We start from the raw sequence: 21,888 nt of genomic DNA on the forward strand, positions 1-21,888 counted from the left end.
TGTGAACTGGAATATATTGAATGGCTAGTGATAAAATCCAGGATTTGAAAATTTGGTGAAAAATTTATAAACCTTTCACTTGGTTTTGAGAGAGTTTGAGAACTGAGTAGAAAGTCTGTTAGATTTATCATATCACTTAGTGAAGTTGAAGAAAATTTTTCAGTGCATTGATAAAAGTGTTGGATCTATATTGTAAAAGATGAAGAAATTTGTAAGGGGTTAGATAGACTTCTCTTTTGAGAAGTTTGGGATTGAAGTTTGGAAAGTAGCTTGAAGTGAACTCTGATTGAAAGTGTAAACACTTAAGGCTATTTTCTTATTCTGGTAAAGCCTTTATCCAGAAGCAGTTGGATAAAATGAAGTTTTATGCAATTGAAAAACTTTAGTTTTATCATTTGTTGTAGATTATAGATTTTATATTAAGGACAAGATACTTCCCTAAACAAAAATCTTTCTCACATTACTAGGTGTAACACGTGGAAAAATTGAAGTACTATAAATAAATTCTGTGCTTTCAAATATGTTGGCCATACAATATTATTTTCTTTTTACCTGGTGGTGTATCCATATCTTTTTACATTTTTAAAAATTTCTTTATTGTGCATTAGAAAAACTTTAATTGACATGTGATAATCAAGATTTTGCTTATGTTATGGCTTAGAGTGCAACCCAAATAAGTTTTGAATTTTTTTTAAACTAAGTAATTAGTTGTACATGGATTGTACCAGTAAACAGCCATAGGAAGAGAAGGGAAAACCATTCAGTATTAGTAATGATTTGTTTCATTAAAACCATAAAATAATGCCAGAATGAATTGCCTTACTTACACCTTATCTAAAGAAAAAATTTTTTTTAATAGATGATTCCTCCCAGGGGCTGTGCGTATGTCTGCATGGTTCACCGACAAGATGCTTTCCGGGCTCTTCAGAAACTTAGTTCTGGATCATATAAAATTGGGTCCAAGGTCATTAAGGTAAGATTGGAGAGGAGGGACCCATGCTCTTGTTTTATTGAATTATTAGAATGTATATTAGAATTATATATTTGATCCATCTTCATTTTTTAATGTTACGGGAAAACCTCTAGGAAACTTTATTATTTCAGTGTTGTTGGGTTATCGAATTGGATATAGGTAAAACAATGACTAAAACTTTTAGTCCAGTGATTCTTTGAAATCACACTTGTAGTTCTCTTAGTCACCCAGGGCACCATTTTATGAGCAGGATTTTTTCATTTTTTATTTTTTATTTTATTTTATTTTTAACGTTTATTTATTTTTGAGACAGAGACAGAGCATGAATGGGGGAGGGTCAGAAAGAGGGACACACAGAATCTGAAACAGGCTCCAGGCTCTGAGCTGTCAGCACAGAGCCCAACGCGGGGCTCGAACTCACGGACCGCGAGAGCATGACCCGAGCCGAAGCCGGCCGCCCAACTGACTGAGCCACCCAGGCGCCCCAGAACTTTTTCATTTTTATAAGGCTGCCTGCCTCCTGCCTGCCTGCCTGCCTGCCTGCCTGCCTGCCTGCCTTCCTTCCTTCCTTCCTTCCTTCCTTCCTTCCTTCCTTCATTTTATTTTTAAATACTCTCCACATCTAAAGTAATCTCCACACCCAACATGGGACTCAAGCCTACAACCCTAACATCAAGATTTACACACACCACCGACTGAGCCAGCCAGGCGCCCCAACAAGTTTATCTTGAATTCACTTCTCCCTCCCAGTGCTTCCTAATCATACTTCTTAATTACATTATTATTTTCTCCTTTTTCACATCTTGTGTTATACATCAAAGGCCACTGTGAAGGACTTACATGTTTTGTTTCCCTCTGCCTTTAAACTGTTAATTGTGTATTTTTCTGTGACTAACATTTTATTTCTGCTACTTGGAGATAATTTATTCCATCAGGTTCTGCAACTGAGTTAAAAACTTTTAAGATATCTACTTTCAGGGTTATTATGCCCATGCTTTGTCATTTCATGGCAGTGAGTTTCTTTATGTAAACTAAATTGTCTCCTTTCCTGGACTACCAAGATTTTATTTAAATTATTCTAACTATTCTAATTATTGCTAATGTAGGTTGACATTTTTATGGTGAAAAGTAGATTTGATTGTTTCTGGAAATGTGATTTTTATTTTATTTATTTTATTTTTTTTTATTTAAAAAAAAAATTTTTTTTTTAACGTTTATTTATTTTTGAGACAGAGTGAGACAGAGCATGAACAGGGGAGGGGCAGAGAGAGAGGGAGACACAGAATCCGAAACAGGCTCCAGGCTCCGAGCTGTCAGCACAGAGCCCGACGTGGGGCTCGAACTCATGGACTGTGAGATCATGACCTGAGCCGAAGTCGGACGCTTAACCGACCGAGCCACCTAGGCGCCCCTGGAAATGTGATTTTTTAAAGTGTTAGTAAGAAGTGGAATAAATCCCACGTTAGAAATACCATTGCTATCTAGTGTAGGCTTTATTTTAAAAACAAACAAAAAACAGGACATACATGGAAAAACTTTGGCTACTATTATTTTTCTAGCATCCAGTGAGGCTTTGCTCTCCAACTAATTTTATTCACATAGTTTACATATAATTTTGAACATTTTACCTTGTTTTTACAGTATACCTGAGCTTTCTTTTTTTCTCTTCATTCCTGATAGATTGCTTGGGCTTTAAACAAAGGTGTAAAAACAGAATATAAACAATTTTGGGATGTGGATCTTGGAGTTACATACATACCATGGGAAAAAGTTAAAGTGGATGACTTGGAAGGTTTTGCAGAAGGAGGCATGATTGACCAGGAAACTGTAAATACTGGTAAGAACATTAAGGGTAGTTTTATTGTTTAACAAAAAGTGTGCTTAAAAGGTTGTAATTGATTAGAGTTTGGATCATAAAGGAACTGTGTGTATTTCCTGGATACTGCCGTTCCCAGAAGGAAAAGAAAATGGAAACACTGCCTTTTCCAATGTATATGCTTAATAGGTCTTATTTCATAAGTGTCTGAGTATTGTGTTTTAGAAATCTATAAATGTAGTATTTTTCTTGTGTGTCTTTTAAATTTGCTCTTTTAGAAACTAAATATTTCAATTCCTTGCATTTAAATAAGAACTGGGGACTTAAGATGTTTCTTTGAAAAACTTCCTAGATTATTTTGATTAGTATCCATGTTGAGAATGACAGAAATAGAATGTTTAAAGAGCTGTAGTTCTGATGTATGTACTTCTAGAATGCTTATAACTAAGTGATCATCTCGCCTATTTTTTTTCCAATTTGTGTTTTTATTTTTAAAAATACCAGTTATAAATCCACAAAATGATTAGCATTTGTAACCAGTAAGAAATCTTAAAATGGATACTTGAGAAAGTAATTGAAATGTGGTATATGTAGCTTTTATTTCTTCACGTCTTAGCTCTTTTACCAAAATAAGCTAATTTTCAGGGTATTTTCATTTTTAGGTCAATGCACATATTTTCTAAACGCTTTTTCAGTGTTTTCTTCTTGTCAGTCTTTTTTTTTTTTTCTTGATGGATATTCCTCCAAAACATTCATTCATTCAGTAAATATTTTAGTTTCTATTGTGTGCCAACCGTGATTTTAGGAACTGAGATTATAGTAGTGAGACAGACAAAAATCCTTCCTCTGATTGCATGCACGTTGTAGTACAGGGGATGACAGCCTGTAGGCCATAGGTCAAATCCTGCTGGCCGGCTATTCTGTAAAATTTTATTGAAATACAGCTGCACTCACTTACATTTACTTCCTTTATATGACTTTTTTTTTCAACAGCAGCTGAGTAGTTGCAACAGAGAACGTATGGTCCACAAAGTCTAAGATACTATAGGGAAAGTTTGCCAACCCATGTTCTAGTGAAAAGAAACATACAATAAAATAGGTAAACTATATAGTATTTCTATGTTGATAAGTTCTAAGAAGAAAAAGCAGGGAACAGGGAGGGAGATATAGACAGTATTGGTGTGGAGCAATGCAGTTTTACATAGTTGAGGAAGATCTAATGGAGAGAGTGATGTTTGAAGGAGTAAGATGTGGAGCTCTCTGGAGAGAATGCATTCTATACAGAGGGAACAGTAAGTGCAAAGTCTCTTCAAAAATTATAAGACACCAGCATGGTTTGAGCAAAGTTAGTGACAAATGAGTAGGAGGTGAAGTCGGAGAGGTGTACAGAGAGACGCAGTCATATAAAGTCTTATTAGTCATCATAATGACTTTGATCTTTATTCTGAAGGAGATGGAGAACCATTGGAGGAATGATGAGAGCTTCTTTGCTTTATTTTTGCGCAACTATATTTTTAGAAAGATTTTCCTTAATTTTTTTTTAACATTTATTTATTTTTGAAAGACAGAGCATGAGCAGGGGAGGGGTAGAGAGAGAGAGGGAGAGACGGAATCCAAAGCAGGCTCCAGGCTCTGAGCTGTCGGCACAGAGCCCGACCGACGCGGGGCTCAAACCCACGAACCGCGAGATCATGACCTGTGCTGAAGTCAGATGCTTAACCAGCTGAGCCACCCAGGCACCCCTGAAAGATTTTTCTTTATTGGGTTAATAATACCTTCCTTGTTGGTCTCCCCTTGTATCTTGTGACACAATATAGAATAAGATTGGTTCCTCTTATATCAGATAGTCTTTGAGGTCTGTATCTGTTATATCCTTTCTAAGTGGTCTCTCTTGACTAAATATTTTAGTGTCTTTCGTTTCTGTCATGTGTCATGCTGCTTTGGATTCCTTGATGTTCTCATCAGATTTATCTGGGCAAAACCTAGGTTGGCCCTTATAGTTGTGGACATATCTTAAAGATGTGTACATGGAGGACTTAGAGATGAAGTAAATGTATACACAGAAATAAAATGAAAATTTTGCACCTACACAGAGGAATCAATTTCAAATATTTTGTTTAGAGTGGGAAACTGTGAAAAGCTCAGAACCTGTTAAAGAGACGGTCCAGACAACTCAGAGCCCAACTCCAGTTGAAAAGGAGACAGTGGTCACAACCCAGGCAGAGGTTTTTCCTCCACCTGTCGCTATGTTACAGGTTAGTGCTGGATGTTTCTGTTATTATTAATGTGTTGTCTTACATTTCTGTTTTTACTCATGTATTTACTTTATAAAACTTGGAAGAAATTGTCCAAAATAAAATAAATAGCAGTTTAGTCCCAACAGTTTTTGGAAAAGAAATTATTTTTAGAAATGGTGGCCTATATATTTAAATGTTCATTTATGACATGCTGTTGCCTGCTTCTATGACATTCACTGTTCTAGGCACCCAGGATAAGGATACACCAGTGGGGAAAAAGCACACAAGTCCCTGCCTTTATGCAGCTTTGGTTCTCAGTAGGAGAGACAGAAAATGCAAGATGAGTGGGTTTGTGAGATATTATAGAAGGAAACGGGAGAGAGTATAAGGATTGTCAGGAGTACCTGGACAGGTGCTTATCATTTTAAGTGGTCAGAGTAGATTTAATTGAGAATGTGGCAACAGTTGCTGAGGGAATTAACCATGTGGCTACCTGAGGAAGAGCATTCCAGGCAAAAGGAACAGCCAGTGAAAGGCTCTAGGCCAGGAGTGTGCTTGGTGCTTTCCAAGAATAGTAAGTGGGCTAGAGTGAAGTGAATGAGAGGCAGCTTAGCAGGAGTGTGATCTCTGATAGGACTTTGGTTTTCGCTCTGAGATGGGGTGCTGTTGCAGAATTTTGAAGAAAGGAGTGACTTCATCTGGATTTAAAGGTTTTAAAAGATCTGGTTTTAAAGGATTGTACTGGCTATTATTCTGAGAATAGACTAGTGGGCATTAGTAAAAGCAGGGAGACCAGTGAAGAGACTGTTGGAGCAATTGAGATGAGAGCGGATGGTGACTATCGTGGACTGTTGGTAGTGTAGGGAATCAGAAGTGCTCAGATAATCGGGGTATAGTGATGGTGTGTTGAGTGGGACTTCATGGCATGATTAGATTGGAGTTGTGAGAAAGAGAAGAGGCAAGGTTTTTGGTTTGCAAAATTGGAAAGATGAAATTATCATTATCTGAGAAGGGGCAGGACAATGAGTTCAGTTTTGTGCATGTGAAGTTTGGAGTCTTTCAGACAACGAAGTTGAGATGTTGAATAGACCACTGAGAAATGTGAAATTTAGGAAAGGGGTATACCCATGGTACAAGTAAATATTTGCGAATTATTGTACCTAGGATGAGTATAAAATATTTATGATAGGAGTAGAAAATTAAGAGAAATTCAAGCCATTTTGAAACTGTTACTGACAGGTTTCCTAATGGTTAGGTTGCTTACCATATGTAGGTATTATAAACTTAGTGGGGGATGGCAGCTGTAAACTGATCACAATATTCGCTCTTCAGGTCGGTGCCCATTTCTGTACATCACTTGAATGTAAAATAGATTTCAGCCTCTGTGTATACTATCTGTTGACAGTACTGCCTTGCTGTTACTTTAAGTTAGGGTCACTTACAAGTGTGCAAAAAGGAAAATAACAAGACGACTTAATACAGTGGTTTTTGTTACCTCCTTAGAAATAGAAATAAGCTACTTCTAGTTGTTCCAAGATGTATTCATTGCAGATGGATAGAATAATTTATGGGCTTTTTATTTTCTATTCACAAAAGATTCCAGTGGCGCCAGCTGTGCCTACAGTTAGTTTAGTTCCACCAGCATTTCCGGTCTCCATGCCGGTTCCTCCTCCTGGATTCAGTCCAATCCCTCCACCTCCTTTTCTGCGAGCGAGTTTTAACCCTTCACAACCACCTCCTGGTAAGGACTTTTCATCTTATGTGTACTCTCCATAGAATATCATTTAAATTGTTATTTTTCCAGGTTAAAATGCTATATAGAGCATCAGTTCTCAAGCCTTAGCATACGTAGGGGTCTCTCAGAGAGCATGTTAAAGTAGAGTCCTGGGCCTGGCCTCCTTTTGCTTCCCCAAGTCTGAGGTGGGGCAAGACACTTGCATTTCTAACAAGTTCCAGGTGATGCATGTGGTTGGAGGACCACACTGTAAGAAGCACAGATGAGAAAAAAATGGAATCCTTTAAAAGCATTGAAGTACTCTTAAAATAATTTAAAGTTTATGTTGAATTTTTTGTATCAGAATTGTCTATAGTTACCACTCATACATCAGGAAGTATGTATTAATGCATATAGATGGTTATTCCTAAAAATCATTAGGTTTTCATTTTGACATTAGAAATGATAATGTATCTTAAAATGCTAATTGAATTTGTAATACTTTTTTTGACCTAATCTTTGATAAAAGTTTGTTGAATCAACATTTCTAGTTTAGAAACTATAGATTACTTGACACTCGTCAATTAAATATAAATAATAGCTTGTACAGCTTAGAGATAGAGTTTTTAGTATTAGCCCATGGGAGGTTAGAAGAATGAGAGGAAAGCACAAAGGATTAAATGATATATATTATTTTTCAAAAAGCTGTTTTTATCTTTCTTTGAACTTCATGGATTTGCATATTGTAAGAAAAGAAGTACTTTGATTTCTATAATTTAAGTTCTTAGCCATTGTACAGAATTCCTAAAACTGTCAACAAGGCCAAAAATAAATTCATTGTCTGAGAATGGTTGTAATTTATTTGCTATGTAACATAAAATTTTCACATTATAATTAAATACATAATTTGAAATTAATGCAGGTTTTATAAGTCTTTTATCTTTTTATATTTTAAAGATTGGAAGATTACTCTTGTCAGTTATTTTCTGTATTTGAAATCTGAATTAAAACTTTTTTTCAGGGGCAGCTGGGTTGGGTGGCTCATTTGGTTAAGCATCCAACTTCGGCTCAGGTCATGATCTTACAGTTTGTGGGTTCGAGCCCTTGCATTGGGCTCTGTCCTGACAGCTCAGAGCCTGGAGCCTGCTTCAGATTCTGTCTCTCCCTCTCTCTCTGTCCCTCCCCCTCTTGTGCTCTGTCTCTGTCAAAAATAAACATTAAAAAATTTGTTTAAAAAAAAATTTTTTTTTCAAAAGATAATTTTCAATGATTAACTCATATCATCACATAGACTTTGTAGTATCATTGTCTAGCATTTATTTGTTGATAGTCACAGTATTTTTAGCCACCTTTTCTTTTAATGTTTATTGAATTTGAGAGAGCATGCTCAAGAGCAGGGGAGGGGCACAGAGAGAGAGAGAGATTGGGAATCTCAAGCGGGCTCTGCGCTGTCAGGTCAGGGCCTGATATGGAGCTTAATCTCCTGAGCCATGAATCAGATCACCTGAACTGAAAACAAGAGTCAGACACTAGCTAACTGAGCCACCCAGGCACCCCTTTAGCCACTGTTTTTTTAATTGAATTTAATGGTAGCTCTGTATTTTTTAAAAAATGTTTTGGAATGTTTATTTATTTTTGAGAGAGAGAGAGAGAGACAGAGTGCAAGCAGGGGAGGGGCAGAGAGAGAAGACAATAGGCCCCAGGCTCTGAGCTGTCATGTCAGAACACAGTCCGACATGGGGCTCAAACTCACAAATGGCGAGATCATGACCTGAGCCGAAGCTGGACGCTTAACCAACTGAGCCACCCAGGTGCCGCTGGTAGTTCTATATTTTAACAATGCAAGGAAACAGATTTATTGTTTGATCATTTGACGTTTAAATTTATTAAAAGTCAATATTTAAGTTGAAGATTTATTTCAATGCTCAAAGCATAATATAGTAACATCCAAGGTTATTAGAATAATTTGATCTAGCAGATAAACAGCATATATAGCAAAGAAATACAGCAGCACATTTTACAAATAACATTATTGCATATAGTATTATCAGCAGCTTGAAATACAATATTTAGGGGCACCTGGGTGGCTCAGTCGGTTAAGCGGCCGACTTCGTCTCAGGTCATGATTTCGCGGTCCGTGAGTTCGAGCCCCGCATCGGGTTCTGTGCTGACAGCTCAGAGCCTGGAGCCTGTTTCAGATTCTCTGTCTCCCTCTCTCTGACCCTCCCCCGTTCATGCTCTGTCTCTCTCTGTCTCAAAAATAAATACACATTAAAAATTTTAAAAAAGGGGCGCCTGGGTGGCGCAGTCGGTTAAGCGTCCGACTTCAGCCAGGTCACGATCTCGCGGTCCGTGAGTTCGAGCCCCGTGTCAGGCTCTGGGCTGATGGCTCAGAGCCTGGAGCCTGTTTCCGATTCTGTGTCTCCCTCTCTCTCTGCCCCTCCCCCGTTCATGCTCTGTCTCTCTCTGTCCCAAAAATAAATAAACATTGAAAAAAAAAAAAAGTAAAAAAAAAAAAAAAAAAAAGGAAATACAATATTTAATTTCCCATGCAGTTATTCTAAAATACAAAACAGGTTGTCTGGCTTATGTTAATTTTGATTTTACAGCATCATAGAGAGTGCCATAGGACTTCCACAAATGAGCAAATAAATAGGAAGTGATAGTGATAAGAATTTCTGTTCCTAGCTTATTAAGGATCAAGTATAAGACAGTGTTTATAAAAATGATTTTTTAAATGGAAAATATATTCACAAATAAAAGGTCATAGTAGTGGAAAGCTGTTTTAAGAATGTAGGATTTCATGTATAGCTGTTGAAATCTTTGAGTTAAAAGAAGTAAGTCTTCTTTTATTTCTGGTCCTTTTTTCCCTTGTAGGTTTCATGCCACCTCCAGTTCCACCACCTGTTGTACCGCCACCTGCTATTCCACCAGTAGTGCCAACATGTGAGTTTTCTACTTTGAGACTTTTCTTTATTCATGGTAGTGTTAGTTAACCTGTTGGTTCTCATTCTTGTGAATTATAATTTTTTTATGAAAGTTTTAATTTATTTATTTTAATAAAGCATAGTTTTTGAAAAGTTCATTTATTTACTTCCAGAGAGAGAGAAAGAGTGTGCACAAGCAGATGGGGGGCAAAGAGAAAGGCAGAAAGAGAATCCCAAGCAGGCTCCACACTGTCAGCACAGAGCCCCATGTGGGCTGAGATTATCAGCTGAGCTGAAACCAAGTGTTGGACATTTAGCCAACCAACTGAGTCACCCAGGCCACCCCTATTATGAAAGTTTTTAGAAAAATACTTTTTTTTTGCTAAATGATTTCCAAAAAACTAACATTATTATATGGTAGTCATTCCATATTCAGATTTGCTCTGTTGTCTCAAAATGTCATTTCTAACTGGTTTGTTTTAGTTGAAATTCAGAGAAGAGGCCCCAGATCACATTTGTGTGATTTTGTTTTGTGTATTAAATATCTCAATCTAGAGGAGTCCTGCTTAGACCTTCCTTTCTTTTTTAATCTTGATTTGCTGAAGAAACACTTCACTTCTCTATGCAAGATCCCAAACAGTGGATTTGATTTTTCCTTCTTTGTGGTATTGAATTTGTTCCTGCATCTTCTGGGTTTTTCTGTACATAGGAAGTTTTTTAGCACCAAAGGTTTGCCAAGGATCTGCTCCAACATTTTTAGCAACAATATTTACCTGGTGGAGTGTTATATAGACTTGATATTATATCACATCAGGAGCCATGCAATTTCTTTTTTTGTTTTTGTTTTTTTGCCATTCAGTTTCTTCTTATCCCACTTCTAATGATTTTAAGATGGATCAGAGCATTCAGAAAATGGAACCTGGTCATTAAAATCCCTTCCAATATTCATCTGATCTTTTCATCCACTGATTATTATTGCTTTTTAATCTATTTTCCATTGTTTGCAAAGTGGTAATCTTTTGAATTTTGTAAGTTTTCTACATTTCTTACCTAGAATTTTTTACTGAAGAAATCTTTCTCTTACCAGCTGGTAGTAGTTACTTATCTTGAGGTACAGTTGTATGGGAGAACTGTGGTAGATGCTAAATTCTTGCCCCTAAGTGCCATTTTTCAGCACAAGTTTAGTTCTGTGGGCATTTCCAGTAATAAATATCCAGTGACTGAAGTGGGGAGAAGAGGCTTTCTCTTACTTCTTCTCTGTCTCTACCTTTCCCTTTCACTTCTTTCTCCTTCAGTTTCTGTAACGTTTGTGGATTAATAGACTTTTACTTTAGAGCAGTTGCGCTCATTTTTCATTTTGAAGTTCAATTTGTTTTATCTTTAGTGAGTAAGAGACCTTTCATGTTGCCTTTTTATCCTTTTGAGACGACTACATGAGTTTTGGAGAACTTCTTAGCTTTATGGCCCATTACTGGTTCAAAGGATTTTATTGTAAAGGGAGTTTATATGATAGAGAACTTACCTGTAACCCACTTCCCTTATATTTATAACTTCTTTTCTCTCCTTTAGTGTTCAAACAGGATTAGGATCCTTCTTTTTTATTGTTGGTTAATTAGGAAGCATTGTTTATTTTTTCAAAAAATCAGACAAGTATTTAGAAGCCGTTTTTGAATTCAGCATTCAGAGACTCATCCTAGAGCTTACCTCCCCCAGTCACTTCCTTAGCTTATTCATTTTAGAAAATCTGGGATCAGTTTAATGGAGAAGGAGAAATATAGCCATGTGCCAGGTACTGTCCTCATTGTTCACACTGTACTGTTTAATTCTCATCATTCCTACACATGATTGCAGGTGATTTTGTTGCTATTTTATAGCTCTCTTATGTGCTAGCAGTTTGTCCAGATAAGCTAGAGTCAAAATGTGAGGATAAAACAGTTCTTAAAATTCCCAAATAAATGATGTAATGGTGTTGTGACATAAATTGGACTAAAAATTCTGATGGCTTAGTTGTGATTTTATATTCCTCTAGTTCTGTTTTTTTTAAAGATATAAATGACATATACACTTAACAGAGTTTTCTACTCATTCTTTAAAATGGAATGTTGGGGCGCCTGGGTGGCTCAATCGGTTCAGCGTCCGACTTCAGCTCAGGTCATGATCTCCCGGTTCGTGAGTTCAAGCCCCGCGTCAGGCTCTGTGCTGACGGCTCAGAGCCTGGAGCCTGTTTCAGATTCTGTGTCTCCCTCTCTCTCTGACCCTCCCCCATTCATGCTCTGTCTCTCTCAGTCTCAAAAATAAATAAACGTTAAAAAAAAATTTTTAAAAATGAAAATAAAATGGAATTTTCATGGGGCTCTGGGGTGGCTAAGTCGGTTGAGTGTCCAACTTCAGCTCAGGTCATGATCTCATGGTTCATGGGTTCGAGCCCCCCCCCCCCCCGCCCCCCCCCCCCCCGCCCCCGCCGTCGGGCTCTGTGCTAATAGCCCAGAGCCTGAAGCCTGCTTCTGATTCTGTGTCTCCTTCTGTCTGTTTCTCTCTCTCTCTCTCTCTCTCCCCCCCTCCCCCCTTCCCCCTCACTCCCCCCTCCCCCATTTGCCCTTAGTGTCTCTCTCTCTCTCTCTCTCTCTCTCTCTCTAAAAATAAAAATAAAAATAAACATTAAAAAATTTTTTTGGAAAAAGATTTTTAAAACATGGAATGTTCATACCTTTTTATTTGTAGTCCACATTTCCGCTTATATGATGGGTTTCTAACCTCATTTGATAAAAGTAGAGAATGTAAGGGCATTAGTACATTATAATTTCAGGGGGTTTGAGCAGATTCGTATTGTTGTGTGTATTTGTCATTCTGCATGAATCATTTCTGTATATTCAGAAATTCATGTACTGACATTCTTGGAAATTATGATTTTTTTTTGTATTACTTCTAAAGTACTGGTCCATATTTTACTAAACACTTTAAAATATTTCCAAAAATTGTTTTCCCTGATTAAAAAAAAGTAAAACTTTCTAAATGTAACTTAGCCTCTTCATGATGACTGATTTGTCATTTTGAGCATCAATTATTATATAATGTGTTAGGTAATAAAGAGATGCCATAAAATGAAACAGACAAGCTCTGAGAAGTTAGTTTTCATTATAAATAAAATAGAGGGACCAGAAGAGAATTCAGTATGTCACAGTAACTGAGTAGTCTTACCAAACTGGGGAGAGAGGACAGGAAGTCATTGAAAACTTTGGCAAGGGCAGTGTTGGTCATAGTTAATATTTTAACTTAACACATGATTTGCTTGCCTAATTAAATCTGAAATATATTTTCTCGCTCTTTAAACAGCTTTAGTGCAGCCGCCATTATCCATGACTCCAGAAACCGTGAAAGATGTTGGATTTGGTAGTCTTGTTTTACCGGGTGGTTCTGTTGCCAGCAATCTTGCTACTTCTGCTCTGCCAGCTGGAAATGTTTTTAATCCTCCAACTAAACAAGCAGAGCCTGAAGAAAAAGTACCTCATCTTATAGACCACCAGATTCCTTCTGCTGAAAACACCAGATCAGGTAAAACAAACAGATTCCCCAGAAATACAAATTAAATCATAAGCACTACTCCTCTACATTGGTGTTTAATTCTGAAATGCCTTGCACATTTGTACCCAGTTCAGTGCACCAGTATTGAAGTGTTGCAATGTTTCAAAAGAGATCACTATCTCCTAAAATTTCTGTTAGAAAAAGTTGGCATTCTGTTCAGGATAGTGTAGATTTTGGCACGTTTAAGACCTTTCCCTTCCCTTTTTTTTTGGCCTATTGGGACTGCATCAATGTGTTGTTATCAAAATACAGTTTCACAGAATATGTATCCTTAGCGAAAGATTAGAACGAGCAGAGATTAGGTATAAATAACTTCTTCCGGTATTTTTCAGCCAGGTCTAAAAGAGAAATATGATATTTCAAAGTAGCCAGTCCTCTTTTATGGCAGCACTGTTAGTATATTAAAATTTGTTTGTGCTTTAGAAAGACTTTTGTTAAAGGTGGAGAATTACTACAATACCTGACATTTTTATTAAACTTTAAATGTTTTGGGGCGCCTGGGTGGCTCAGTCGGTTGAGCGTCTGACTTCTGCTCAGGTCAAGATCTCACTGCTCATGAGTTCGAGCCCCACGTCGGTCTCTGTGCTGACAGCTCAGAGCCTGGAGCCTGCTTCAGGTTCTGTGTCTCCCTTTCTCTCTCTGCCCTTCTCCCACTCATGCTCTCTCTCTCTGTCTCTCAAAAATAAACAAACATTAAAAAAAAAACAAAACCCACCTTTAAATGTTTTATGTAAAGATCTTAGGTAACACCCCACTTATGTCTTAATATTTAAATTTCACTATGCATAGTAATTTTAGCTTTAAGTTTTGTTTAGTATCTAGTGCATGTTGATTGTTGGGGGATATAAGCAGCTAACTCTAGGCTAAGTACTGGGAAATTAAAGCATTAGTAACTATAAATATAGTTTCCTTTTACATGAATGATTTTTATGTGTGTTATTTTTCCTTTTTCTGTTTTAGTGATTCCAAATGATATTTCAAGTAGCTCTGCAATTTTAGGAGGACAGCCACCAAATGTGACAAGCAATTCTGGAATTTTGGGAGTCCAAAGACCAAATGTGTCGAGTAATTCTGAAATTATTGGAGTCCGGCCATCTAATGTTTCCAGTAGTGCTGGGATTATTGGACCCCAGCCACCAAATATTCTAAATAACTCTGGAATTTTGGGACTACAGCCACCAACTGTGTCAAGTAGTTCTGGACTTTTGGGAGTGCTACCCCCAAATATTCCTAATAATTCGGGACTAATAGGAGTACAGCCACCAAATGTTCCAAATACTGCTGGACTTTTGGGAACACAGCCACCAGCCGGGCCTCAAAACTTACCCCCTTTAAATCTCCCTGGTCAAAGGATGCCTGCAATGCCAATGTTAGACATTCGTCCGGGACTAATACCACAGACACCTGGACCAAGATTCCCTTTAATACAGCCTGGAATCCCACCCCAGCGGGGAATCCCTCCCCCGTCGGTACTTGATTCAGCTCTTCATCCACCACCCCGTGGTCCGTTTCCTCCAGGAGATATTTTTAGTCAGCCAGAAAGACCTTTTCTGGTTCCTGGAAGACAAAGTGTAGACAATGTTACTAATCCAGAGAAAAGGATACCACTCGGGAATGATAACATTCAACAGGAAGGAGATAGAGATTACCGGTTTCCTCCCATGGAAGCCAGGGAAAGCATTAGTAGACCTCCCCCGGTGGATGTTAGGGATGTGGTTGGACGGCCTATAGATCCAAGAGAAGGTCCTGGAAGGCCTCCGTTAGATGGTAGGGATCATTTTGGAAGACCTCCTGTCGATATTAGAGAGAATCTTGTGAGGCCAGGCATAGATCATCTTGGTCGAAGAGACCACTTTGGCTTTAATCCAGAGAAGCCCTGGGGGCACAGAGATTTTGATGAGAGAGAACATCGGGTTCTGCCTGTCTATGGTGGTCCAAAAGGCTTACATGAAGAAAGAGGTCGATTTCGGTCTGGAAGTTATCGATTTGATCCTAGAAGTGGTCCTTGGAACAGAGGATTTGGACAAGAAGTTCACAGAGATTTTGATGACCGCAGAAGACCCTGGGAGAGGCAAAGGGATAGGGATGACAGAGATTTTGATTTCTGCAGAGAAATTAATGGAAACCGTCTTGGACGAGATAGAATTCAAAACACCTGGGTCCCCCCTCCTCATGCTCGGGTTTTTGATTTTTTTGAAGGGGCCACTTCTCAACGAAAAGGTGATAACGTGCCTCAGGTTAACGGTGAAAATACTGAGAGACATGCCCAACCACCGCCTTTACCAGTACAGAATGATCCTGAACTTTATGAAAAACTGACATCTTCAAGTGAAATAAACAAGGAGAAGAGTGACACAGTTGCTGATATAGAAAGTGAACCAGTGGTAGAAAGCACAGAAACTGAGGGGACATAATCATCACTCAGTAGGTAAAAGATACCTTTTGTAAAGTTGTCATCTCTCTGTAATAGATTAATGGCTGACTGGACCATAGTTGTTCACTTTTGTCTGCCAGAATTAAGTTAATCTGATGTTCATGTTCACCTTTCTCTTAAAATAATTGTACAACTGACTTGTATAGACATTGTTCTTAATATGAACATGGTAGGTAAACATTTTTTTATTTTTCTGATAAAATATAAATGTTGCCCCCAGATTCTTTTAACTTCAAGGAAATGAATAACAGCTTGTCAGAGACTTCCTATGGAAGAAAGAATTTTTTTAGATACTACCATTAGGTTGGATATGGTAATAGATATATTTCAAAATAGCAAGTGGTGGTATATCTTATCCATATCTTTAGGCTGCTGCAGAATTTTAAAGTAATAGACAAAGCTGTGATATTTTATGCAAAGACTGGCTCTAGATATTTGAGGAGCACAATACAGAGATTTTAAAAAGTGATTTTGTAAAATCTACACTATGGTCTCTGTTTCTCCAAAGTAAGTGTTTGTGATTTGTTCCTCATACTGCAGTGAGTAAAAAAGAAAAAAAAAAAAAAAAAAAAAAAGAAAACAACATAAATATTAAAGTACGTTTCAATGTTGGGTGAATTTTGTTTTTAGATGCCAATAAAACTTATTTGTTTGATAACAGTGTTCTAGGAATTGTATTTTTTTAATCTACAAATTCTTAAAACGTTGGATCATTAGCAGCATGTGCTTAGTTGTTGCAGAAGTTTTTTTATTACTCTTGATAACAATGAAGAACTGTGTGGTGGAAAAACATGTACTTTGATATAAAAATCATGCAGTCTCATTAGTATGTATGTAATATCTGTATATATTTATTGTGTAAATTCTATGTAGATTTTTCTGTTTCTCTGTATGTCTGTCTTCATGTACATACAGAGAAAAATAGTTGATAGTTTAGATTATAAAATATTCTTTAAAATCGGATAGAAAATTAGAGAAATTTGGCTAATTGACAATGCTCATAGTCAAAACTCTTAGCCTTTATGAAGGTAAAATAAGAAATATTGTAAAGAAATGCATTGACAGTTTGGCAATTCTTTTTTAACATAGTTAGGCATGAAGCCAGAGTTAGCATGGAGCCAGAATTCACTTAAATGCTTGCATTGCTTTGTTTCACATTATATTTGCTATTCTGCATAGATAGTGCTAGTACTAAAGTACTTATCGGTCACTTGCCTGAGGTGAATTTCTTAATTGCACAGAATATATAGAGGTGTTGATGGATTTAAAAACATTATATTTCAGGAACAAAGTGTCCATCATGTGTTCTGTAGGCTGTGGGTAACACTGTTCAGATTAGCCTCCAAGGTAAACTGAGTAGCAGAAAAATTGGGGATTGGTTTCCTATTTATTTATTTATTTTTGCTTTTAATTTTCATTTACTTGCTATTTGTTTCTCCTTTGGGTTTTACATATATATATATATATATATACACATATATTAAAAACCATTGGTTTTTTTTTTTTTCATTCCTAATGAAGGCTTTTATTTGGTCCTATGAATAGTCCTTTTGTTTCCTATGCATTCCCAGCCACTCATCATTTGCTCTATTTCTCTAAAATTCTTAAGCTACATTTGTCAAGCCTGCCTAAAATAAGGATAGAACACACCAGCCCTGTAAAGTTGGATTTAAATGTAAATTTAAAATGGGATTGGTTTGGCTTACCTCTTGATAATCTAAACAGCTGTAAGAGCTTTAAGGTTGGTTCCTGGCCAAAAATCAAGTCATTTCTTCTTAAAGGTTCTGAACAGAAATAGTACATTATTACTTTTGTTATGTGAAAAAGTGGGTAAACGTGGAAATTTGGTGTTTATTTTTAAGGTAATTCAATATAGTCCAGTAATTTGAGTTGGTTTCAGATCTTTTCCTTAGGGTAACAGGAAAAACTGTGACAGTGGTGCAAAGTATTAACGTTCAGGAATGATTAGCCTTGTCCTTAAGGAAATTATATTGACTGGGATTTCAAACTATTTTAGTTGTATTTACCATTATTAAAATTAAGTGATATTCACTTGGATTAAGTAGCAATAAAAAATGTAGACTTTTCAGTGACTTTTGATCCCAAGTTTTTAGTCACTGCTGGGCCTTCATGTGTAAACTTGAAAACAAAATATGTAGAAGCATCACACTGGTTTGAAGATTCTGGTGGTGACAATTAACCTAATCAGTTGTCAGTAGTGTATCTAGAAACCTAGCTTGGGAGTGTGTGACACTCTTAAAATAGTTGAGAAAAATTTATGTCTACTTGTTCTCACTTTGTCCTTATTTTGTAGTATAGTATTTAAGTGAAAGGATATTACTCATCCTTATACTGAATTTCCGAAGTTTATATTTACGTTCACTAGTTTTTTGAATGATGGAGAGAAATTGTCTTTGATTAAGTTTGACGTAGAACCTATCGTGTTTTTGATGCGTTTGATCCCAGTGCTGTCACTAGAATACTAGCCAGTAGAAATAGCAAGGAGTGACCTGACCACTTGAGTACAGTTGTTCGAAGTGCTGCAGGCAGTATCTACATGAGCCACCAAATCAATAGTGTCTTGATTTGTGATGTGTTAGGGAACAATATGACTCTCAGTATAATAGACTACAGTTTTAGTAGATGCTTTCTAAATGTTTTTTTTGCCTTTAAACATTTCGTTAATCATTGGCTTCTGTTTATAGCATAAATACATACAGTGCACTTTGATCATTTATATTGCAGTTAGAAACTTGTTTTACAGCACAGCAGTCATCTGCAGCACATTGTAGGTGGAATGCTAAATTTATTTCAGTATGTAGGATGGGAAATGTTTAGCATTGGAAGGTGGAATAGTATAAAAGTATTTGTTTAAAACTCTGGAAATGACTTTATATAATATTTAATTGATAACATTTGTTCATTATTTAAGCTATTACATTCTTACCAGAGTTTCTTTTGTCCTGATAATTTAGTGGTTTCATTAAATGTATTGGCCATTTTCACTCATATAAAAGATTATAGTTTATGGAGCCACACATTTAAGGTTGTTTTGGGGTGGGTCAGTTTTATTACACTCAAAAAGAAAAACTTACCTCTTTCAGTTTGAAAAAATATTTTTTTTATAAACACCATTGTTCATCAGATCTAAGGTGCCATTTATTGTAAGAAGCATCGTTCAGGAATAAAAACTGTTTCCAGCATGACATGCCAGTGATTACAAGACCCATCCTATTTCGGAAATGTCAAATCTAATGGTGTCTTAGAATCAAAGAAATGCGGTATTCATTATGAACTTTATATAGATATATATATAATCCCTTATTCATTGGGTGATTTAAAGAACATTTTGATGTTTTTTTTGTCATTGTATATATTTCAAATGGGCACAATTTTAAAGAAAAAGTAAATTTTAATACCCAATTAAAAATAATTTTGTTATACCTTATGTGCCTTTATTATTACTTTATGGGGTGCTATATTAATAAAATGTTTTAAGGGCTTTTAACTTTCAGAGAAAGGAAACATTAAAATTTTTCTCTTTAAATGTTTTACATAATGAAGAGGAGAAGCAAGTATCTTTATATTCATTTTTAAGATAGGCAAAATTAAAAACTAAATATTTGTAAATATAATAAATACTGCAGTGTGGCAGAGAATTATAAATGTTTCCTTAATTGAGGATGCTGTGGTTTTATATAAAACATCTTTTAAACTAATAACTTAAGTTTTTTAAGCACTAAAATTTTAATTTTCCACTTCAAAAGAAATAAAGGTTACTACTTTTTAATGGGAGATTTAAATACAAGACACCTTGGTTTAGCAAAACTTTCTGGAATTAGAATTCAAAATTAATGGCCCAGATTGTTTTCTTTAGGGGGGGTGTATGCTTTAGGGATGTACATATTGAAAACAATTTGAAATACTCTGTCTCTGTGGTTCTCAGACAAGAAATATACAACAGAATCACCTGTGGAAATAGGAGGTGGGGGGATGTCACCACAGACTTACAAATACAGAATCCCCTAGGAAGATACGTATTTTTATATACACACACACACACACACACACACACACACACACACACTCACACACACTCTTCCCTGGGTGTATATGTATGCTTTTTAGAACCCCACAAACTACCACTTCAAATAGATTAAAACATGTAAATACTTAATATGCCATGCACTTGAGATTCTTCAAAAAAAATTTTAAGTAAAATACTTTGGTAATGCAAAAATTATTTTTAATGTTTCAATAAAGTATATACTTGTGGCAGTTGGCATTGGAGTATGAATAAAAAATAGAGAAGTCATTATCACAGTTCTAAACTCATTAAAGCATTAAGAATTAATCTAAAAGATGAATTAAGGGAAGAAAGGCATGGAAGGAAACATCTTGACATGATTTTATAGGAAGTATTTTTGACTCAATTGAGACTTAGTTATAGGATACCTCAAAGAAAAATTTACTTGATTTAAATGCTTTGATTATGGAAAGGGACCCTTTGGGACAAGATTGTGAGTGTCAAATTTATCAAGGACTAGTAATATTTCTAGTAGGACTACTTAGATGTGGTTGCATGTCAGAAACTAACACAGATCGGTGGTTTATTTTGCATGAGCTTTGCTGAGACATTTTTCTTCCCCTCTACTCAATTCTCTCCTGTTTTGGGGTTCTCTTTTCATTCTGTATGTACACTTAGAATTACTCTGCCCTGTTCTAATCATGCTATAGAACAAATAATCTAAGTCACTTGTAAACTATAATAGTAGATCAAGGGGTAGAATTGTGCTAATGGACTAAGTTTACATCATAGAAGTGGTAGGTGCATCGGATAGTAGGATTGTAGCAGGATTCTCACACAGAAAGTCATGACACCAAGGCTTTTCTTTCCAGGAAGCAACTTTATTCATGCCAGCATGGCTCAGTTGTGTTCATACCCTAAGAACTGAGCCCCGAACACCATGTGGCATAGTCTTTTATGCATTTTTGACTTCTTTGTTTTCCATATATGGTAACACACAAACATGCAGTCTGATTAAGTGGTCTCATGTTACAAGGTCGTGAGCGAGGTTATGTTCCTGTGTAGCCAGGTTGCCTTGAGGGTTTTTGTTTTTTGGGTTTTGTTTTTTCATTTTTTAGGGAGGGGACCCTACCACAGGATGACCTATAGTGAAGGAAGTGGAGGAGGGAGCTCTTATGCACAGAGCTCACTAGATGGTAGAGAGTAAACTTAGAACTTGTGACTTTGAGCCCTGAATTAATGAGAAGTAGAGGAGTTTAATGAGCGTATTACTCTGGCATAGCAATGGCAGATATGTTGCACTTGGTTGACCTGTGTTGTTTGGCCCTCTCCACACTCCATGGGAGCTATCACTATTTTGTCCTACTTTTCTGCCTTTCTCAGAATTCTCCAATCCTTCTCGGGGCACCTGGGTGGCTTAGTTGGTTAAGTGTCTGACTTCTGCTCAGGTCATGACCTTGCAGTTCATAAGTTTGAGCCCTGCGTCGGGCTCTGTGCTTGATAGTTCAGAGCCTGGAGCCTGCTTCGGATTCTGTGTCTCCCCCTCTCTCCCTCTGTCTCTCTCCCTCTCTCTCAAAAATAAATAAGCATTAAAAAAAAAATGTAAAAAGCGTCATCATAGCACTCCAGCCTCCTTTTTGACCCTTTATTCCAAGCAAGGACTATCAGTTGGATATAATTGTATTGAAAGCAGTTTGCTGCCCCTTGGCTTAGCGGTTTCTAGGGTCATTTCTAGTGTTTAAACACCTTGAGTATATGAAATAAATTTTCTCCTCTGTAAAAGACCACCTGAGGAAGCCAGAGGAACAAAAGGAAAGACTAACAACATTGGAACTTTTTAAGAGACCACAGATTTCCATGCCATTAGGTTTTCAAAACTATTTTTAACATTTGCTAGATATATACGTCTTTTAGACAAGTTACTGTACCTCCAAGCATCATTTCTTAATAACTAATCTGCACGGTTACATTTTTAAAATGGTCATTGGTGATGTTAGCTAGTACTTAACAGACGTGTACTATGTGACAAGAACTGGGATAATTTTATTACCTGTATAAGACTCATGACAATCCTGTATTTTAATATCTATTTTGCTAACAAGCCTGTCACAGATTTGTTTCCCAGGGTCACACAACTTGTAAATATTTGAGGAAAGATTGAAACCCAGGTCTATCATT

General features: G+C 36.6%; 1 protein-coding gene across 7 annotated transcripts in view; it reads left to right on the forward strand.

Annotated features, from left to right (window-relative positions):
• Positions 1-21,888, forward strand: part of SCAF8 (SR-related CTD associated factor 8) — a 198,071-nt gene that overhangs the window by 75,434 nt on the left and 100,749 nt on the right. For 4 of the 7 annotated variants that reach the window (XM_047859614.1, XM_047859613.1, XM_047859609.1 and 1 more), the window contains 7 exons: positions 860-973; positions 2,654-2,810; positions 4,911-5,044; positions 6,623-6,767; positions 9,618-9,686; positions 13,001-13,219; positions 14,210-16,263. In XM_047859614.1, the coding sequence (XP_047715570.1) occupies positions 860-973; positions 2,654-2,810; positions 4,911-5,044; positions 6,623-6,767; positions 9,618-9,686; positions 13,001-13,219; positions 14,210-15,663 (2,292 nt within the window). In that variant the 3' untranslated portion in view covers positions 15,664-16,263. Of the gene's footprint in view, positions 1-859; positions 974-2,653; positions 2,811-4,910; positions 5,045-6,622; positions 6,768-9,617; positions 9,687-13,000; positions 13,220-14,209; positions 16,264-21,888 lie in introns of those variants that run through there. The other 3 variants (XR_007152313.1, XM_047859611.1, XM_047859610.1) reach the window with 1 other exon arrangement.

Source organism: Prionailurus viverrinus, chromosome B2 (assembly GCF_022837055.1).
Source record: "Prionailurus viverrinus isolate Anna chromosome B2, UM_Priviv_1.0, whole genome shotgun sequence".
In the NCBI taxonomy this organism is placed as follows: Eukaryota; Metazoa; Chordata; class Mammalia; order Carnivora; family Felidae; genus Prionailurus; species Prionailurus viverrinus.